Source organism: Eubalaena glacialis, chromosome 18 (assembly GCF_028564815.1).
Source record: "Eubalaena glacialis isolate mEubGla1 chromosome 18, mEubGla1.1.hap2.+ XY, whole genome shotgun sequence".
NCBI lineage: Eukaryota > Metazoa > Chordata > Mammalia > Artiodactyla > Balaenidae > Eubalaena > Eubalaena glacialis.
Genome location: NC_083733.1, coordinates 56085353 through 56103475, shown reverse-complemented (window position 1 = coordinate 56103475; position 18123 = coordinate 56085353). Strand labels below are relative to the sequence as shown.

The 18123-nt window shown below is 47.0% G+C and overlaps 1 protein-coding gene across 2 annotated transcripts; it reads left to right on the top strand.

Moving 5' to 3' along the window:
* The first annotated feature begins 1119 nt into the window (after nt 1-1119).
* Nucleotides 1120-7811, top strand: RINL (Ras and Rab interactor like). Of its 2 annotated transcripts, none has more exons than XM_061172368.1 (11): nt 1120-1172; nt 1372-1531; nt 2836-2938; nt 3898-3970; nt 4054-4118; nt 4398-4547; nt 4633-5046; nt 5451-5768; nt 6029-6160; nt 6312-6475; nt 6558-7252. In XM_061172368.1, the coding sequence occupies exons 1-11, from the start codon at nt 1120-1122 to the stop codon at nt 6618-6620; spliced, it is 1695 nt and encodes a 564-aa protein (XP_061028351.1). In that variant the 3' UTR covers nt 6621-7252. The 2 variants fall into 2 exon arrangements, with proteins under 2 accessions (XP_061028351.1, XP_061028350.1); XM_061172367.1 differs by adding an exon at nt 7776-7811 and having other exon boundaries at nt 1163-1531; nt 6558-6605.
* The last annotated feature ends 10312 nt before the right edge of the window (nt 7812-18123 follow it).

The window sequence follows — 18123 nt, the reverse complement described above, 5'->3', positions numbered from 1 at the left end:
GTAGGGGTCCCCAGGGACTGAGCAGCTGGCATCATCACCCGCCCACTGACCCACTGCCTCCCTGTGGTATCAGGCAGCTGCCGCCATCCCACCCTGCCCAGCACCACCCATCTCCTTCTCCCCTTCTCATGGGACCCAGGCAAGCATCTGTCTCCCTCCCCCCACCCCTCCTGACTGCTCTCCCCTGGCCAGGGCACCTGCTCTCTGTCCCCCACTTCCTAATACCCTGGGCTTCTGGTCAGTGGGCTGATTGATTTGTTTAGCTGTTTATTTTCCATCCCCTATACCCACCCCAAGAAGGATGGAAGCCCCTGGGAGCAGGGGCCTATTCTGCCCATCACCCTTTTCCCCAGGCACCCTTTCACCCTAATCTGGGCCTGTACTCAATAAATATCTGTTGGATGTATGGGCGCACGGATGGATGGATGGATGCATGGATGGACCTAGGACTCCTACTCCTGGGACTGCTGCAGGGAAAATATTTTAGAATGCCCACCTTAACTGATAACCCACTGTAGGACTCTCTACCTGGTTAAAAGGGTTGGGGTCCGATGGATAGCGGGACAGATGTGTGATAAGCAAAAAGAATAATAGTAGAATCTAGGTAGTGGGTATGTGGATGTTCCCTGTAAAACTATTTCAGTTTTTCTGAATGTTTGAAATCTCTCATAATAAAACGTTGGGAGAAAATATTTGAGGGCTCCTCTGTGGTCTGGGAAGGGAGGGAGAGGAAATGTTGTATAACATTTGTCACAGTTACAGAGTGCCTGCTATGGGCAGAGCCCTTTTCCGGGCACTGTATTTTGACAAGCGTTGTTAGTTAGCTGGTCCACATTCATAAGGCTGCACCGGATGTTATAATCTGAAATATTACCCTACCGCTTGGTAAATAGCTGTCATTTTGAGTCATCTTCCTCCCCCACTACGTCAAGACTCAAGACTCCTGGGATCCCCAGATCGCCCCGCCATCCAGCAAATAAAGAATTAATACCTGGCACAGCAAGGGGTCTCAAGTCCATTCTGATTGGTCAAGGCCTCTGCCACGTGGGTTGTAAATAGACTTATCTTCCTCCCTGCCAGAGGCCAGACCATGGCTCACTGGCCTTTTGCATCCTGAGGATGATGGCACAGCCAGAGGACAAGGCCTCAGCAGGCCCCACCGATGGGGAGAGGTGAGGGCTGCTGGGGCTGTCTCCAACTCCTACCCCTGGATTCAGAAGCCCCTTCCATCCAGTTCCCACCCGCCACAGGACCCAGAACCCCATCTCTGACCCTTTGCCCCTGGGCTTCCCCTTCCTGTACCTTTGACCCCATCTCAGTGTCCAACTGCCTTCCTCTGTCCCCTGGTCTCCTGGTCCCTGCATGTCCCAGACTAATCCCATCACAGGCGAATGGAGCAGGTGAGACCCCCTTAAGGGTCCTTGGGACCCCAGAGCCACTCCTTCGCCTTCAGAGGACATGGGGGGTGTGGCAGATCCCAGAGCTGGATGCCCAGGATGCAAAAGCCCTTCTGGAGCTGTGGCCACCAGGGGTAAGTGCTCACAGCCGGGGACCCTCTCTGACCCTCCCCATGACACTCTGAATCAGTTCGGACTCTGCTGGTTGCTAGTGACAAACACAACCCAGACCAGGCAAACTGAAAGGCTACTTATTGATTCAAATGACTGAAAAGCCCAGAAGTAAAAGTAATTTCAGGAATGTCTGGATCCTGAACATCAGAAAATGTATACATTTCTCTTCATTCCACTTCTTGGCTTTGTTTTTTGTTTTTCTGTTTTTCCCTTTTTTTGTTTGTTTGTTTTTGTTTTTGTTTTTGTTTTGCCACAAGGCTTGTAGGGTCTTAGTTCCCTGACCAGGGGTTGAGCCTGGGCCCTCAGCAGTGAAAGCGCAGAATCCTAACCATTGGACCGCCAGGGAATTCCCTTGGCTTTGCTTTAAACTGCAGGGAATTCTAAATATTTGGGGATGCAAGTAAACACTTGTTCTATAATAGCTTAGATAAATAGGCATTTTTCTTTCTAACATAACCAGAAAGGTAGCTGCAGGCTCCAGTTCTGCTCCTCGGGTGACATCAAGGCCATCTTCTCTGCAATTCTCCTGGACTTCCCTCATGGTCATCTAGTGGCTGCCCCAGACCCAAGCACATGTGTGCATTCCAGGCAGGAGGAAGGAGGAAAGGAGGCACCAGTTGCATTTTTTTCTTTTACTAGGAAAAACAAAAGCCTTCACAATCGATTCAGAATATATGGATAAGGCCCAGGTAGCAACATTTTTAAAAGCTCACCTGGGAGTTATACAGAGGTGAGAACCACTGACTACATCAATCATTATCCATCTTCTATGGCTGGGCCTATTAATGCCCTGAATAAAGCTGGAGTTCTGCAAGGAATAGGGAATAGATCTGGATAAAGCAACTAACAGGTATACCACAGTTTCCTCCTCAGGGGGGCTTTCTCTTTGTAGTGAGAGAGATGGCTGGCCCCAGCTCAGGGCCACATCTCACCAGCTTAGCAACCCCAGTGTAAAAAGAGGCCTCTTTCCAAAAAGCTCCAGCAAAAATCCTGTGGAAGATTTCTGTTGGCTGAGCTTGGTTCACGTGCCCATCTCTGAACCAATCACAGTGGTCAGAGAACACTGTCAATCCTATTGGCTAGGTCAGGTCATGGACCCACCCCTAGGGCTTGATGGAGAGTTAGTCACCCACAGGACCTAGAGTAGAGAGTGGAGTAGAGAGTTTTCTAAATGAAATTTGAGGTGTGGAGCCCAAAATAAGGGCAATGGTTGCTAGGCAGGCACAAATCCTCTTCAAGCTGAACTTTGCCTCCATTCCCCCAGAGTTTCCTGGTCATAGGACATGATCCCAGACAGGTCCTTGTGTTGAGGACAGGACCTTCACCAGGGGAAATCAACACCTACCAGATCCAGAAGCTTCCTGGAGGTGAGGAGCCTATACCCCCCAAGTTTCCAGTCCACAGCAAATTTATCACCAAGATTGGTCAGTTTTAATTCTAAAATATCTCCTGAATCTTCCCAATCCTCTCTACCTCCATCACCCTAATCCTAGCCACCATCACCTCTTGCCCAGACAATTTCAGTAGCCTCCTCTCTGGTCTCCCTGCTCCCACCCTTTTCTTCCATTCTGAACAGAGCAGCCAGAGTGATATTTTCAAACATCAATCAGATGTTATACATTCCTGCCCTAAACCCTGCAAAGGACATGCAGCATCTTTAGATAAACATTAAACTCCTTACAGCCCATCATGGCCTATAAGGTGATGAATGATTAGCTCCTGCCCACCTCTCCATCTACAGCCCTTCATTCTCTCTACTCTAGACACACTGTTTTCTCTGTTCCTTGAGCATGCTAAATGTGTCCCAACTTCAGGGCCTTTGTATTTGTTTTTCCTGCATGAATGCCCTTCCTTGAATGGTTAGTTTAGTCTCCATCCTTTAGGTCTCTGTAGAAATGTAATCTTCCTTGATCACCACAGCTAATGAGAGCCCTGGTCACTTTCAATCACTCCATTTCATTCATAGCACTCAATACATTATACACTTATCTTTATTTGTTTACTCATTCATTTTTGTCTCCCTGCACTAAAAGGTAAACTACAGGAAGACAGAGAACGTATCTGCCTTTTGACAACTGTATCCCCAGTGCCTGAAAATGAATAGGTGCTCAATAAATATTTGTCTAATGAATGAATCCTATTTGGTGGCCTAAGTGGAATGCAAGCATAAAGTCACAGGAAAAGATAGGGACTGCAAGGGTAGAAATTTCCCTGTTCTGAAAGTTCTTGGGGGAACTGCAGGACTGGGGAAGAGAGAGTCCCAGGGAAAAGAAGGCTGCTGCCCCTCAAGTTGTCTAACTCGTTCCTCCTTGCCCTCTCCCCCCAGGTGTGTCTCTGGAGTCCTCTAACCTCTGCATGTCAGACCTGCCCCATCTCCTGGCCTTCCTATCAGCCAGCAGGTACAGGTCACCCTTCAAAAGGGCTAAGGGGGATCCTTCCCTATGATACCTCACCCATCCTGTGACTCCTCATTTTTTCTCAGGGATGTTTTGCCCAGAACACTGCTCTTGCCCCCTCCCACTCTAGGGCCTGGAGACCAAAACACAGGTGAGGCATGATCCTCTAATGGAGGAAGAGGCCACCTTTCCACCTCCTTAGTCCAGGAGGATGGTACTTGAGGGACCAAACTACAGGGTTCGAGGGAGGATAAGGCTGGGGTTTGAGAAAGTTGGGGGGGGGTGTGGTGCTAGACTCCCAGGCCTGAATGTGCCAGGGACCTTGGTGCCAGGGACCAAGCCTCAGTTCTTCCAGTAACGAAGCTGGACACTAAGTCTCCAAGGCTGGCCCCTTGGACACCTGGGACACCTCACTTCTGCTGGCCCCCAGATCCTCTGTGGATTGGCAGCATCCAACTCAACACCTCAGGGACGGTGTACTTTGCGGTGAACAAGCTCTACCTGGAGACCCACAGAGGGTGGGAGATGGAGCAGACGCCCCCAGAGACAACTCCAGAGACTGCCGAGAGACATGGTCCAGGTTAGATGAGCAGGGCCCTGGGCCCCTGAGGGATGAAGGAGCTGCCGCCGCTGTTTGGTGGAACTCAACCCTCTCTCCCCATCAGCCCCCAGGAACCCAGCCCCTCACCAGGTCTCCTGGGTGGAAGGCCCACTCAGCCCAGAAGTACACCATCCTAGGCCAGCTCTGGCCAGCCCGGTGGAAGAGAAGGAGGAAGAGGAGAAGGAGAAGGATGACTACAAAGACGAGGAAGAGGGAGCTGAGGATGCGCTCACACAGCACATCCGGGCTCTAGCCAGGGCCCGGAGCAGCTACGTGGCCAGGCAGTTTCGGGGCTTTCGGGTGCGCCTCGTCTCAGAGGCTGAAGGTCCCCACAGGCCTGGGGACCCGGCCACAGAGCTGCTTCAGGATATGCGGCATCTCCTTGCTGACCTCCAAGATCGCTTAGCAAAGGACCCCGATGTCAGGGCTGTCTTTGAGAGCAGGGCGCCCGGGGCCCCCCAGAAGGACGAGGATCTAGGTAATGAGGAGGACTGAGAGGGAACTTAAGGCCACTCTCCCAACCCGCACAGGTTCACGTTTGCCATCTCTTGGCCCTACATAGGTGTTCACACCCAACTTCCTTCTCTCCATCTGCGTGCACACCTGTTTCCTTTTCTACTCACGTGCCCTTTCCTACGTGTAGTAATACCTATTCTGTTCACCACTGCTCCATCTCACACATGTGTGACAGCCATGCTCTCTCTCCCACGCGCTCGTTCACACCCAGGCTCCTTCTTCCACACGTGCTCACACCTAAGTCTGCACAAGTGGGTGGCCACAGGCTGGGAAGGTGTTGCGGTTGGCGAGGGTGGGTCGCTGGAGAGAGAGGGTAGGCGTGGGTCAGCCCGGAGACCCTTCCTTCACCCATCTCAACCCCTGCAGGCCCCGCGGTGGAGGCGGCCCTGTGCCGGGCGGTGCTGGCGCCTCTGAAGCCGGCCCTGTGGACTCGACTCCGCACGCTCCGCGCCCCAGCTCTGCGGCAACTGCGGCGGCGACAGATAGCCCTGCGGGCGGAGGCGGGGCCTCCGGGAGCTCAGGGGGCGGGGCATGAGAGGCGGGGCCCCGTCCCCGCCCTGCGAAGCCGCATCCACGCGCGCCTGGCGCGCCTCCACTCAGCCTGCGCCCCGCGCCGCAAGGTGTCGCTCCTGCTGGCGGTGTGCAGTGACGTCTACGAGGGCCTGGCTCGGGACGAAAACCAAGGTAAAGGAGGAGTCTTGAGTCTACCTGAATGTGGAGTGGCTTGAGGGTTACGGGAGCCAGGTAGGAGGCTCCTGTGCACACGTCGAGGGGAAGATGGCATGCTCTAGCAGGAGGCGTCTACGCGGGCCGGGGGAATCTAGTAAGGGGCGTTTGCATGCCCGGCAAAGTGGAAGGGCAGCTAGCCCTCGCGGTCCTGGGGATCGGATGGAAGGTGCCTGAACGCCCCGTCCACCCCAGAACCTGTCCTCCGGCTCCCCTAGAGCCCCTGGGGGCCGACGCCTTCCTGCCAGCGCTAACAGAGGAACTAATCTGGAGTCCGGACATTGGGGAGACGCAGCTGGACGTGGAGTTTCTCATGGAGCTCTTGGATCCGGACGAGCTACGGGGAGAGGGTGACGCCCCAGCCCCAGAACGCTGGGACCCAAGAGGGGGCGCCCTAGGCCGCCCGCCTGCAGCGGGAGGGAAGGCGGGCAACCTGCAGGGGACCTGCAGGCGGCCAGGGAACCTGAGGGGGCTGCGCTGACCTCCGCTTCTTGCCCCTAGCCGGGTACTACCTGACCACGTGGTTTGGGGCCCTGTACCACATTGCCCACTACCAGCCCGACACGGGCCGCGCGCCTCAGGGGCTCAGCTCTGAGGCCCGGGCCTCCCTGCGCCAGTGGCACCGCAGGCGGACGCTGCATAGACAGAGCCCCATCGAAACCCAGGTGATCGCCCCTCTGGACTGCGGGTGGAGGGGAGGGCTGGATCTGTTGCCTTTCTGACCCAGGCTCCTGCCTCTCCCCACAGGCCAAGCTGCCCTTTGAGGAACCATGGGCAATAGAGATTGTGCAAGAGGCCAATGATGATTAGAATCTCAAACCCTCCTGCTCCGCAAGCAAGATTCGGGAGGCACCTAGGGCAGCACCAACTTCTGACCCCTGTAGTTTAGACTAGAGGCAGCAAGAAGGAGGGGTTCCCAGGAAAAGGAACCGGGTCTGAGGGAAGACCTTTGAGCCTTTGCATTGGCTGTCCCTGCTTCCTGGAATGCCATTCCCGAATATCCACACTGCTCCTTCCCTCCCTTCCTTCAGGTCTTTAGGCAGATGTCACCTTCTCAGTGAGGCTCTCTTCCAGACACCCCTGTCTAAAACCACAGCTTCTCTGGCTTGACCCTCTCTGTGGTAAACAGAATAATGCCCCCCCAAGATGTTCACCTCCTAATCCCCATAATCTGTGAATATGTTACCTTAAGTGGTAAAAGGGACTTTACAGATGTGATTAAATTAAGGATCTTGGACTTCTCTGGTGGTCCAGGGGTTAAGACTCCGCGCTTCCACTGTGGGGGCTGCGGGTTCGATCCCTGGTGGTGGAAGTTCCACATACCATGGGGTGCGGCCAAAAAAAAAAAAAAAAATTAAGGGTCTTGCGATGGGAAGATTACCCTGGATTCAGGTGGGCCCGATGTAATCCCCAGGGTCCTTATAAGAGGGAGGCAGTGGGGTCAGAGTTGTCCAGGAGCCAAACAATGTAGGCATCCTCTAGAAGCTGAAAAAGACAAGGAATAGATTTTCCCCTGGAACCTCCAGAAGGAACTCAGCTTTCGATTTTGTTTTCTTTTAATTAAAGTATAGTTAATTTATAATGTTGTGTTAGTTTCAAGTGTACAGCAAAATGATTCAGTTATGTATATATATATTCTTTTTCAGATTCCTTTCTATTATAGGTTATTACAAGATATTGAGTATAGATCCCTGTGCTATACAGTAGGTCCTTGTTGTTTACCTATTTTATGTATAGTAGTGTGTATATATTAATCCCAAACTCCTAATTTATCTCTCCCTCCCTACCTCTGCTATCCCTTTTGGTAACCATTAGTTTGTTTTCTATGTCTGTGAGTCTATTTCTGTTTTGTAAATAAGTTCATTTGCATCTTTTTTTTTTTTTTTGGATTCCACATATAAGTGATACCATATGACATTTGTCTTTCTCTGTCTGACTTACTTCACTTAATATGATAATCTCTAGGTCCACTCGAGTTCAGCCTTTGATTTTAGACCCTAAGACATATTTTGGACATCTGACCTTTAGAACTGCAATAGATAATAAATGTGTGTTTTTTTAAGCCACTAAGTTTGTGGTAATTTGTTACAGCAGCCATAGGAAACACTCCCTTACCCTGATCTTTATTTTTTTCCATAGAAGCTTTCACTTCCAATCATTCCATATAATATACTTATTTACTGTGTTAATTGTCCATAATCTTCTCCCTCCCCTTAGGACAGTGCTGTCCAATAGAAATAGAATACAAGCTACACATGTTAATTCTAAATACTCTCATAGTTACATTTAAAAATAACTGAAAAGAAACAAGTGAATTTAACTTTAATAACATATCTGATTTAACCCATTATATCACTTCAACATGTAATCAATATTTTTGAATTATTGAGATATTTAACATTCTTTTTGTGTGTATCCTAAATCTTCAAATTCCAGTGTGTTCTACACTGCAACACATCTCAAGTGCTCAATAGCCACTCAGGGCTTGTAGCTACTATTTTTAGACAGTGAGTACAGCCTTAGAACGTCAGCTCCAGGAGGCTAGGGATCTCTGTTTTGTTCATAGCTGTATCCTCAGTGCCTAGACAAATGCCTGGCACACAGTAGGTGTTCAATAAATACTTGCTGAATGATTCAATGAACAAATTTTCTGTGGTAGGCTGAAAATGGCTCCCCGCAAAGATATCCATGTCCTAATCTCTGGAATCCATGAATGTTACCTTATTTGGAAAGGGGTCTTTGCAGATGTTATCAAATTAAGGATTTTTTTTTTTCCACGCCCTGAGGCTTGCGGGATCTTAGCTCCCAGACCAGGGATTGAACCTGGGCCCACGGCAGTGAAAGCTCTGGGTCCTATCCACTGGACCGCCAGGGAAGTCCCAAATTAACGATTAAAATGGAGGGATTATCCTGGAATATCGAGGGGGGCTCTAAATGCAACCACATGTGTCCTTATAAAAGGAAGGCAAAGGAAGACTTGACACAAACAGCAGAAGGCAATATAAAGGCAGAGCAGAGAGCTGAAAATGTTGGCCTTGCAGATTGGAGTGACGTGGCCACAAGCCAAGGAACACTTTCCAGAAGCTGGAAGAGGCAAGGAACGGAGCTTCCAGAACAAGTGTGGCCCAGCTGACACCTTGATTTCAGCCCAGTGATACTGATGTCTAATTTCTGGCCTCCGGAACTGGAGGAGAATAAATTTCTGTTGTTTTAAGCCACCGAGTTTGTAGTCATTCGTTATACCAGCCCCAGGAAACTCACAGAGTTTCAGCACTATTAATGAAAAGGCAAAGTAAGAGTAGAATTAATACTCAACTCAACCTCATTCCAGCAACAAGGACATTCATCTACTAGAAAAATAGGAAAATCCCTCGTAATCCATCTAATGAAGAGATGCATTGCCATTAAAATTTTACATTTTATAATGATCAAAATGCTGTAATTTTAGATGTCAACTGAAAAATGTCCCAAGGAATAGAGTTTTTTCACAATTGTTTTTGAAAGCCAAGACCCTTGAGGATGGCTGCGTTGGGCAGTGAAGCAGGAAGCAGGGATTGGAGAGACTGCAGGATACAGTCTCTGATCTTATGTTCATACAGCACCGAGGGGGGTGGCCAGACCCCAGGAGATGGGAGGGGTCATCTCTTGTAAGAAGGAGCTGACCTCCAGGGCAAGCAGGGCATCCAGAATTTCATTGATTTATTATGTGTTTATGTATGTTTTTATGTACGTATTTATTTATTTATTTTTAAATTGTAGCAAAAACGTATAATTTACGCTCTTATCTTTTTTAAATTTTTATTTATTTATTTTTGGCTGTATTGGTTCCTCGTTGCTGTGGGCGGGCTTTCTCTAGTTGGGGCGAGCAAGGACTAGTCTTCGTTGTGGTGCGCGGGCTTCTCACTGCGGTGGCTTCTCTTGTTGCGGAGCACGGGCCCTAGAGCACGCAGGCTTCAGTAGTTGTGGGTCGCGGGCTTAGTTGCTCCGCAGCATGTGGGATCTTCCCAGACCAGGGCTCGAACCCATGTTCCCTGCATTAGCAGGCGGATTCTTAACCACTGCGCCACCAGGGAAGTCCCTACACTTTTTTCTTTTCTTGTTTGTTTTTGTTTTTTGGCCATGCCGCATGTGGCATCTTAGTTCCCCGACCAGGGATGCGACCCGTACCCACTGCACTGGAAGCTCAGAGTCAACCACTGGACCACCAGGGAAGTCCCCCATCTTACCTATTTTTAAGTGTGCAGTTCAGTAGTATTAACTGTATTCACATTGTTGTGTAACAGATCTCTGGCACGTTTTCATCTTTTAAATCTGAAACTACCCATCGAACACAGCTCCTATTTCCCCTTCCCCCCAGCACCAGGCAACCACCGTTCTAATTTCTGTTCCCATGATTTTGACAACTCTAGATATCTCATGTAAGTGAAATCATACAGCATTTGTCTCTTGGTGAACTGGTTTATTTCACTAAGCATAAAGTCCTCAAGCCTCATCCATGTTGTAGCATAGGACAGGATTTCCATCTTTTAAACTTTTCTTTTTTTTCTTTCTTTCTGGCTGTACCACGCAGCATGCGGGATCTTAGTTCCCCGACCAGCGATCGAACCCATGTCCCTGGTAGTGGAAGCGTGGAGTCTTAATCGCTGGACCACCAGAGAAGTCCCCCATCTTTTAAAAGACTGAATAACATTCACCAGAGAAGTCCCCCATCTTTTAAAAGACTGAATAACATTCCATTGTTTGTATAGACCACATTTTGTTTATCTAGTCATCCTTCTGTGCACAACTGGGTTGCTTCCACCTCTTGACTATTGTGAGTGATACTGCAATGAACAAGAGGATGCAAATATCTTTTTTGAAATCTTGCTTACGTTTCTTTTGGATATATACCCAAAAGTAGCATAGCCAGATCATATGGTAATTCTATGTTTAATTTTTTACAACAGTTTTTAATTTAATTAAAATTAATTTTTTAACAGTTTATCTCTAGGCTGTCTTCCTTAACAGCTGCACCACTTTACATTCCCACCAAGAATGCACAAGGGTTCTGATTTCTCTACATCCTTGCCAACACTTATTTTCTCTTTTTTGGATAGTAGCCATCCTAATGGGTGTAAGGTGATATCTCATTGTAGTTTTGGCTTGCATTTTCCTAATGATTAGTGATGTTAGGCATCTTTTCATATGCTTGCTGGCCATTTGTACATCTTCTTTGGAGAAATGTTTATTCAAGCCTTTTGCCCGTAATTAAATTGAGTTATTTGTTTTGCTGTTGTTGTTGAGTTGTAGAAGCTCTTTATATCCTGCATGAGTATGTCTTGTGGACAGCCCCACTTGCTGGATTTGTCTGATGTTTCTTCACGATTAGATTCCAGTCCTGCAGTTAAATGAAGACTACTGTGTAGGTGATGCTGGGTCCTTCTCAGTACCTCCCATCAGGCACCCCGTGATCTGTGATGCTAAGTTTGCCCGTTGAGTTAAGGAGTACATTAGTTTGATTGGGCTGCTGTAACAGAATACCACAGACTGGGTGGTTAAAGAACAGAGATTTGTTTTCTCATGGATCTGGAGGCTGGAAGTCTATTAAGGTGTCAGTAGGGCTGATTTCATTCTGAGGCCTCTCTCCTTGGCTTGGAGATGCCCATTTTCTCCCTTTGCTTCATATGGTCTTTCTTTTGTGTGTGTCTGTGTCCTAATCTCCTCTTCGTATAAGGACACCACTCACGTTGCATCAGGGCCTGCCCATATGATTTCATTTTCATTTAATCACCTCTTAAAGGCTCTTTCTCCAAATATAGTCACATTCTGAGGTACTGGGGGTTAGGACTTCAACATGTGAGTTTGGTGGGGGCACACAGTTCAGCCCATAATAGGAAGTGACTGTCAGATCTCTTCCCATTTGAATTATGATGTTATCCGTGGGTGGTACATTGAGACCCTGTGAATAACCTGTCCCCCAACAACTTTTTTACCCAATGCTTTCAGCACCTCTTTTTGATCCTTGCTGAATCATTGGATTTATTTGTACTATTATATTCTATTCATGGCCGTTTTTCACTTCCTGGAGTAAAATGACGTTTCCTGTATAAATAAATGTGTTGAATTTTTTAAAAAAAACAGTGAATCGATTTAAAGAAAATGATTAAGTAGCTAAGCGTACAGGTGATGCGTGGATACGAGGCAAAGTATGGGAAAGTGAAACCAAATGGCTGATGTTTGGGGTATCACTGGTTTAGGGCTTTGGCTACACTTTGGAGCTCTGGGCTTCGTGCTGGATGCCTCCTCTTGGGCTCCCACTCTCACGGTGTCCCAAACTGGCCACAGCATCTCCCTGAAACCCATTCCTCCTTCTAGTCCCCATCTCAGGGGGCCCCCCGATCCCCTGGTCCCTAGGCCAGCCAGAGCCTGAGCCTCGTCCTGAACCCTTCCTCTCCCCACTCCCTCCCACCCCATCCTCCCTTTCCACAGCCCCATCCTGGTCCAGCCCCAGCCTCCCTCTGCCTCCTGGCTCCCAGTCCTGGGGATCCTCTCCGATACCCACCCACGTGGCAGCCAGAAGGATATTTTAAAAATAGATCTCAGAGGTCTACCTCTCAGGCCAGAAATTAGGTTTGCAAGAAACACTATTTTATTTTTTATTTAGAGAGATACACATTCCATAGGCAGAATGAGGGCTGTCTCAGAAAGTGAGAGCAACCCTGGGAGACACACATTCCATAGACAGAATGTGGACCATCTCAGGTGGCGTGAGGGGGGGGGGAGGGGGCGGTAGTTGGTTTTTATAGGCTGGGTAATTTCATATGCTAATGAGTAGGAGGAATATTCTAACTATTTGGGGCAAGTGGCAGGGGTTTCCACGAATTGGGCCACTGCCCACTTTTTGGCCTTTTATGGTCAGCCTCAGAACTGTCATGGCACCTGTGGGTGTGTCTTTTAGCATATGCTGATGTATTACAATGAGCATATAATGAGGCTCAAGGTTTATGGGAAGTCAAATCTTCTGCCATCTTGGGCCTAGTTGATTCTAACTAGTTTTTGTTGTTTTCTCAAATGGCTGCGTCATTCTTTTAACAGTTATGCCCTGCCCCCGTCCCTCCTGCCTCACCTGGAACATCTTCCCCAGATGCATGCTTGTCTGACTCCCTTGTGTTTTGCAGGGCTTTGCTCAACTATCACCTTTTCTATGACTTCTCAAAAAGTACAGCCTCCCTTCCTGTTTTATTGTTAATCTTGTTAGGGAGCTGTTGACCAAAACCGCCCAGCTTGGCCAGGCAGGATGATAACCGCTTGCCTGAATTATCTCACAACAGAAGGTCCTAGTAAAGAACGAGGTGCTGCCACTGAAAACTAACTGGGAGAATTCGGGAGGGGCTGAAAGGAGGGAGGACATGCCCACCCATAGTATCTCTTGTAAAACCAGCCCAGAAAAGTTCGGGAGGGGCCAAAAGGTGGAGGGAAGAGATGATATATCCTGCCAACCTCCCAGAAACCCTCACGCTGGAATCCATCTTGGCTGAGTGATGTGCGTGCCACCAGGAAGGACCCTGAGTCAGAACGATTGGCCAGGGACAACCCGGAAACTAACCCTATTATAAAACCAGAGACTGTGAGCCACGTGGCAGAGCAGTTCTCCTGGGTTCCCTAACCCTGCTGCTCTCCACCCAGGTGCCCCTCTCCAATAACGTCTTTTGCTTTGTCAGCGTGTTTCTCCTCGGACAATTCACTTCTGAGTATTAGACAAGAGCCCTCTCTTGGGCCCTGAAAGGGGTCCCCCTTCCTGCAACAATCTGATACTATATATCAATGGTTTTCAACAGCAACTTGTTAAAAATGCAAATTCTAGAAATAAACCCTGACATGTATGGTCAAATGATTTTCGACAAGGGTGTCCATATCATTCAATGGGGAAAGGACAGTCTTTTCAACGAATGGTATTGGGAAAACTGGATGGATATCCACGTGCAAAAGAATGATGTTGGACCCTTATCTAACACCCTATATAAAGATTAACCTAAAATGGATCAAAGACCTAAATGTCAAAACTATAAAACTCTTAGAAGAAAACATAGGGGAAAAGCTTCATGACATTGGATTTGGCAATAATTTCTTGGGTGTGATGCCAAAAGAACGGGCAACAAAAGAAAAAAGTTAATTGGACTACATCAAAATTTAAAAGTGTGCATGAAAGGAAACAATCAACAGTGTAACATCAACCCACGGAATGGGAGAAAATATCTGCAAATCATAAAGGGTCAATATCCAGAATACATACAGAATTCCTAAAACTCAGCAACAACAAAAACCCCACAAAAATCCAATTTTATTTGTTTGTTTGTTTATTTATTTATTGGCCACGCTGCGTGGCTTGTGGGATCTTAGTTTCCCGACCAGGGATTGAACCTGGACCCGGCGCCCCCAGCTCTTCCCTGGGCAGTGGAAGCACGGAGATCCTAACCACTGGACTGCCAGGGAATTCCCTACAATCCAATTTTTAAATGGGCAAAGGACTTAAATAGATATTTCTCCAAAAAAGATATGCAAGTGGCTGATAGGCACATGAAAAGATAATAAACGTCACTAATCATTAGGGAAATGCAAATCAAAACCACTGTGAGCCACTATTTCACGCCCATTAAGGGACAATGTATGTTTCGCCTGTTTATTCTCTGGCTCCCCCCACCCCCCAGCATAGATAATAGCTAATGCTTAGTGGCTTGCATGCCTGTTGACGGAGGTCATCAAGAGGACACACATGACTGCCAGTTGACCTGAGAGCTGGGGCCGGGTAATCAGAGGCTCCTCACCCGCTCCCCTGTCCTTGGAATGTACACTGCCCACTGTTCCCACAGTGGGAGCTGTGCCAAAGACACAGCCTTGGGAGAGTAGGGTTTTGTTGAGACCATCTCGACGGTATGTGTGACTGAGCCCAGTTAAGGCCTCTGTATATAAACTTTGAAGATTCTGGCAGGTGGGTAAGGAGATCTACTTATCTTGTGGCTGCCCAAGACGAGCCTTGTATGAACTTTCCCTTGCTTCTTAAACCTGCCGTCTACCAATCTGGACATGCCTCTTTCTTGGGTCTCTCCTTGCCCTCTGTGTACAGGGGCCAGTTTGGGAACCAACAATGCCACAACCTTAGGAGGTAAAGATTGCATTATCAGCGCCCCCTTTTTACAGAATAAGACTCAGATAAGGGGTCTTGCCAAGGCCACATAGCTAGGAAATGGCAGAGCCAGGATTTGGACCAGGCCATCTCGGCTTCTCAGCACGTGTGTGGTCCCAACCTAGAAAACCGAATCATCTGGGCTGAGAGAGGATAAGTCAAGCATCAGCTCCCCGAGGGTGGGAATTTTGTGTGCCTTGTTCATTGCTGAATCCCCGGTGCCTAGAACAGGGTCCGGCACAAAGCACTACCCAGTAAATATTTGTCAAATGAAGGAATAAGTGAATTAAAATAAATACTAAATTTTCAACTGGTTTGTTGTTGTTGTTAATAGTAATAGTAGTTGGACAACGTGGTACAACTACTTTGGAAAATAACTTTTCTTTAAAAGTTAAATATATAGGGCTTCCCTGGTGGCGCAGTGGTTGAGAATCTGCCTGCCAATGCAGGGGACACGGGTTCGACCCCTGGTCTGGGAAGATCCCACATGTCGCGGAGCAACTAGGCCCATGAGCCACAATTACTGAGCCTGCACGTCTGGAGCCTGTGCTCCGCAACAAGAGAGGCCGCGATAGTGAGAGGCCCGCGCACAGCGATGAAGAGTGGCCCCCACTTGCCGCAACTAGAGAAAGCCCTCGCACAGAAACGAAGACCCAACACAGTCATAAATAAATAAATAAATAAATAAAAATTTATTAAAAAAAAAAAAGTTAAATATATACCTATCACATGATCCAGGCATTCCAATCCTAGGTATATACACTAAAAAAATGAAAACATAGCCACACAAAGACTTGTACATTGATGTTCATAGCACCTTTATTTGTATAATTGCAAAAAACTGCAAACAACACATATGTCCATCAGTGAGTGACCTGATAAACAAATTGTGGTGACTTGATAAATAAACTATTCCACACAATGGAACACCACTCAGAAATAAAAAGAATGAATTATTGTTAAACATGTATGAATCTCAAAATAATTATATTGAATGAAAAAAGCCAGACATGAGAGTACATACTATATAATTTCATTCTAGAAAATGCAAACTAACCAACAGTGATAGAAAGCAGATTAGTGGTTGTCTGGGGATGTGTGTGTGGAGGCGTGAGGGATGAAGCGTTTATCAAGAGGCAGGGGGAAATTTGGAGATGATGGATATATTGATTACCTTTTTAGTCATTATCTTCTTTTTTTTTTGATGTTCCTGAGAATATACATTTTATTTATTTATTTACTTTTAATTTTTAAATTTTTTTCATGGTTAAGCCATTCATTCTTCTTTTTAAAATGTATTTATTTATTTATTTTAATTAAAAAAAATTTTTTGGGGGGCCGTACTGTGTGTCTTGCGGGATCTTAGTTCCCTGACCAGGGATCAAACCTGCGCACCCTTGCAATGGAAGCACGGAGTCTTAACCACTGGACTGCCAGGGAAGTCCCCTCTTTTTATTTTTTTAATTTTTTAATTTTTTTTAAATTAATTTATTTTATTTGTAATTTATTTTTGGCTGCGTTGGGTCTTCATTGCTGTGTGCGGGCTTCTTCTAGCTGCAGCGAGCGGGGGCTATTCTTCATTGCAGTGCGCGGGCTTCTCATGGCAGTGGCTTCTCTTGTTGTGGAGCACGGGGTCCAGGCGCGCGGGCTTCAGTAGCTGTGGCACACGGGCTCAGTAGTTGTGGCTCGCGGGCTCTAGAACGCAGGCTCAGTAGTTGTGGCGCACGGGCTTGGTTGCTCCGCGGCATGTGGGATCTTCCCGGACCGGGGATCGAACACGTGTCCCCAGGGATCTTAGTTCCCTGACCAGGGATCAAACCTGCGCACCCTTGCAATGGAAGCGCGAGTCTTAACCACTGGACTGCCAGGGAAGTCCCCTCTTTTTATTTTTAAAATTGAAGTATAGTTGACTTAAAACATCATGTTAGTTTCAGGTGTACAGCACAGTGATTCCGTTATATATTCTTTTTCAGATTCTCTTTTTTAAAATTTTTTAAAAATTAATTAATTTTTTATTGAAGTATAGTTGATTTACAATGTTGTGTTAGTTTCAGGTGTACAGCACAGTGATTCCGTTATATATTCTTTTTCAGATTCTCTTTTTAAACATTTTTTAAAAATTAATTAATTTTTTATTGAAGTATAGTTGATTTACAATGTTGTGTTAGTTTCAGGTGTACAGCACAGCAATTCATATATATCCATATATTTTTTTTTTCAGATTCTTTTCTCATATAGGTTATTATGAAATACTGAGTATAGTTCCTTGTACTATACAGTAGGTGTCCTTGTTCCTTTTGGTCATCACCTTGATTGTGGTGGCGGTTTCACAGGTTTATACATAAGTCAAAACTCATCAACAGTATTCTTTAAATATGTATGGTTTCTTGAATGTCAGGCATATCTCAATAAATCTTGGGGAAAAATAAGCCACAACTGTGTAATGCAACTGAGAACTTTTCCTCTACCACACTGGCTTCACCCATTGACCCTAAAGGCATCTGAGTTTTCAATCTGAGGCCCAATAGACCATGAAGCTATTTCCGCCTGGAGCCCTGAAGAGGCTTTAAAAAAAGAAAAGAAAAGAAAGCTGGCTTATTTCTGCTTTGGGGCCTGTCACATTTCTCTCCTGAGACCCTGAGCCCACAGGGGACCAATTTCTTGACTAGGGAAGAAAAAAATGAGAATACGCATAGGAAAAAAAAGAAGCCCAGCAGATGGCAACATGGCTAGCTACCCCACTCACAAGTAGGCAGGAGGAGGGTGGATATGGGGGGAGGGTGGCTGTAGTTCTCCCAGGAAGCAGGGAGAAAGTCACTGCTGAGAGTGACAATGAGGAAGACGCTGTTAGAGGTTTGAGGAGAAGATCTGATACATCATCTGGGAGAGTCAAGGGACTAGGGGCAGAGGCAAAATTTGTTAGGCAGCATTCCAAGTCGGTGGGTATGAATTTAAGGCGAGAGCAGTTAGCATGATTGTGTATTTTTTTTCCATCCACATTCATCTGCACAGATGCAGGCATGCGATAGATGGAGCCTTAGATTTAACAATGATTGTGGTTTTGCCAGATGAGTAGGGTGGAGAGGGGGAAGTGTGTAGAGAATGTGCGTAAGGGGGCGATTATAGTGGCTTGTCAAGGAATTTAATCTG

Bases quoted from the DNA above. Each gene is read 5' to 3' on its own strand.
- RINL (XM_061172367.1), top strand. From the start codon at position 1,163: ATGGGGAGAGGTGAGGGCTGCTGGGGCTGTCTCCAACTCCTACCCCTG. The intron at 1,532-2,835 runs GTAAGTGCTCAC...CCATTCCCCCAG, and splicing joins TGGAGCTGTGGCCACCAGGG to AGTTTCCTGGTCATAGGACA. The intron at 6,476-6,557 runs GTGATCGCCCCT...CTCTCCCCACAG, and splicing joins AGAGCCCCATCGAAACCCAG to GCCAAGCTGCCCTTTGAGGA.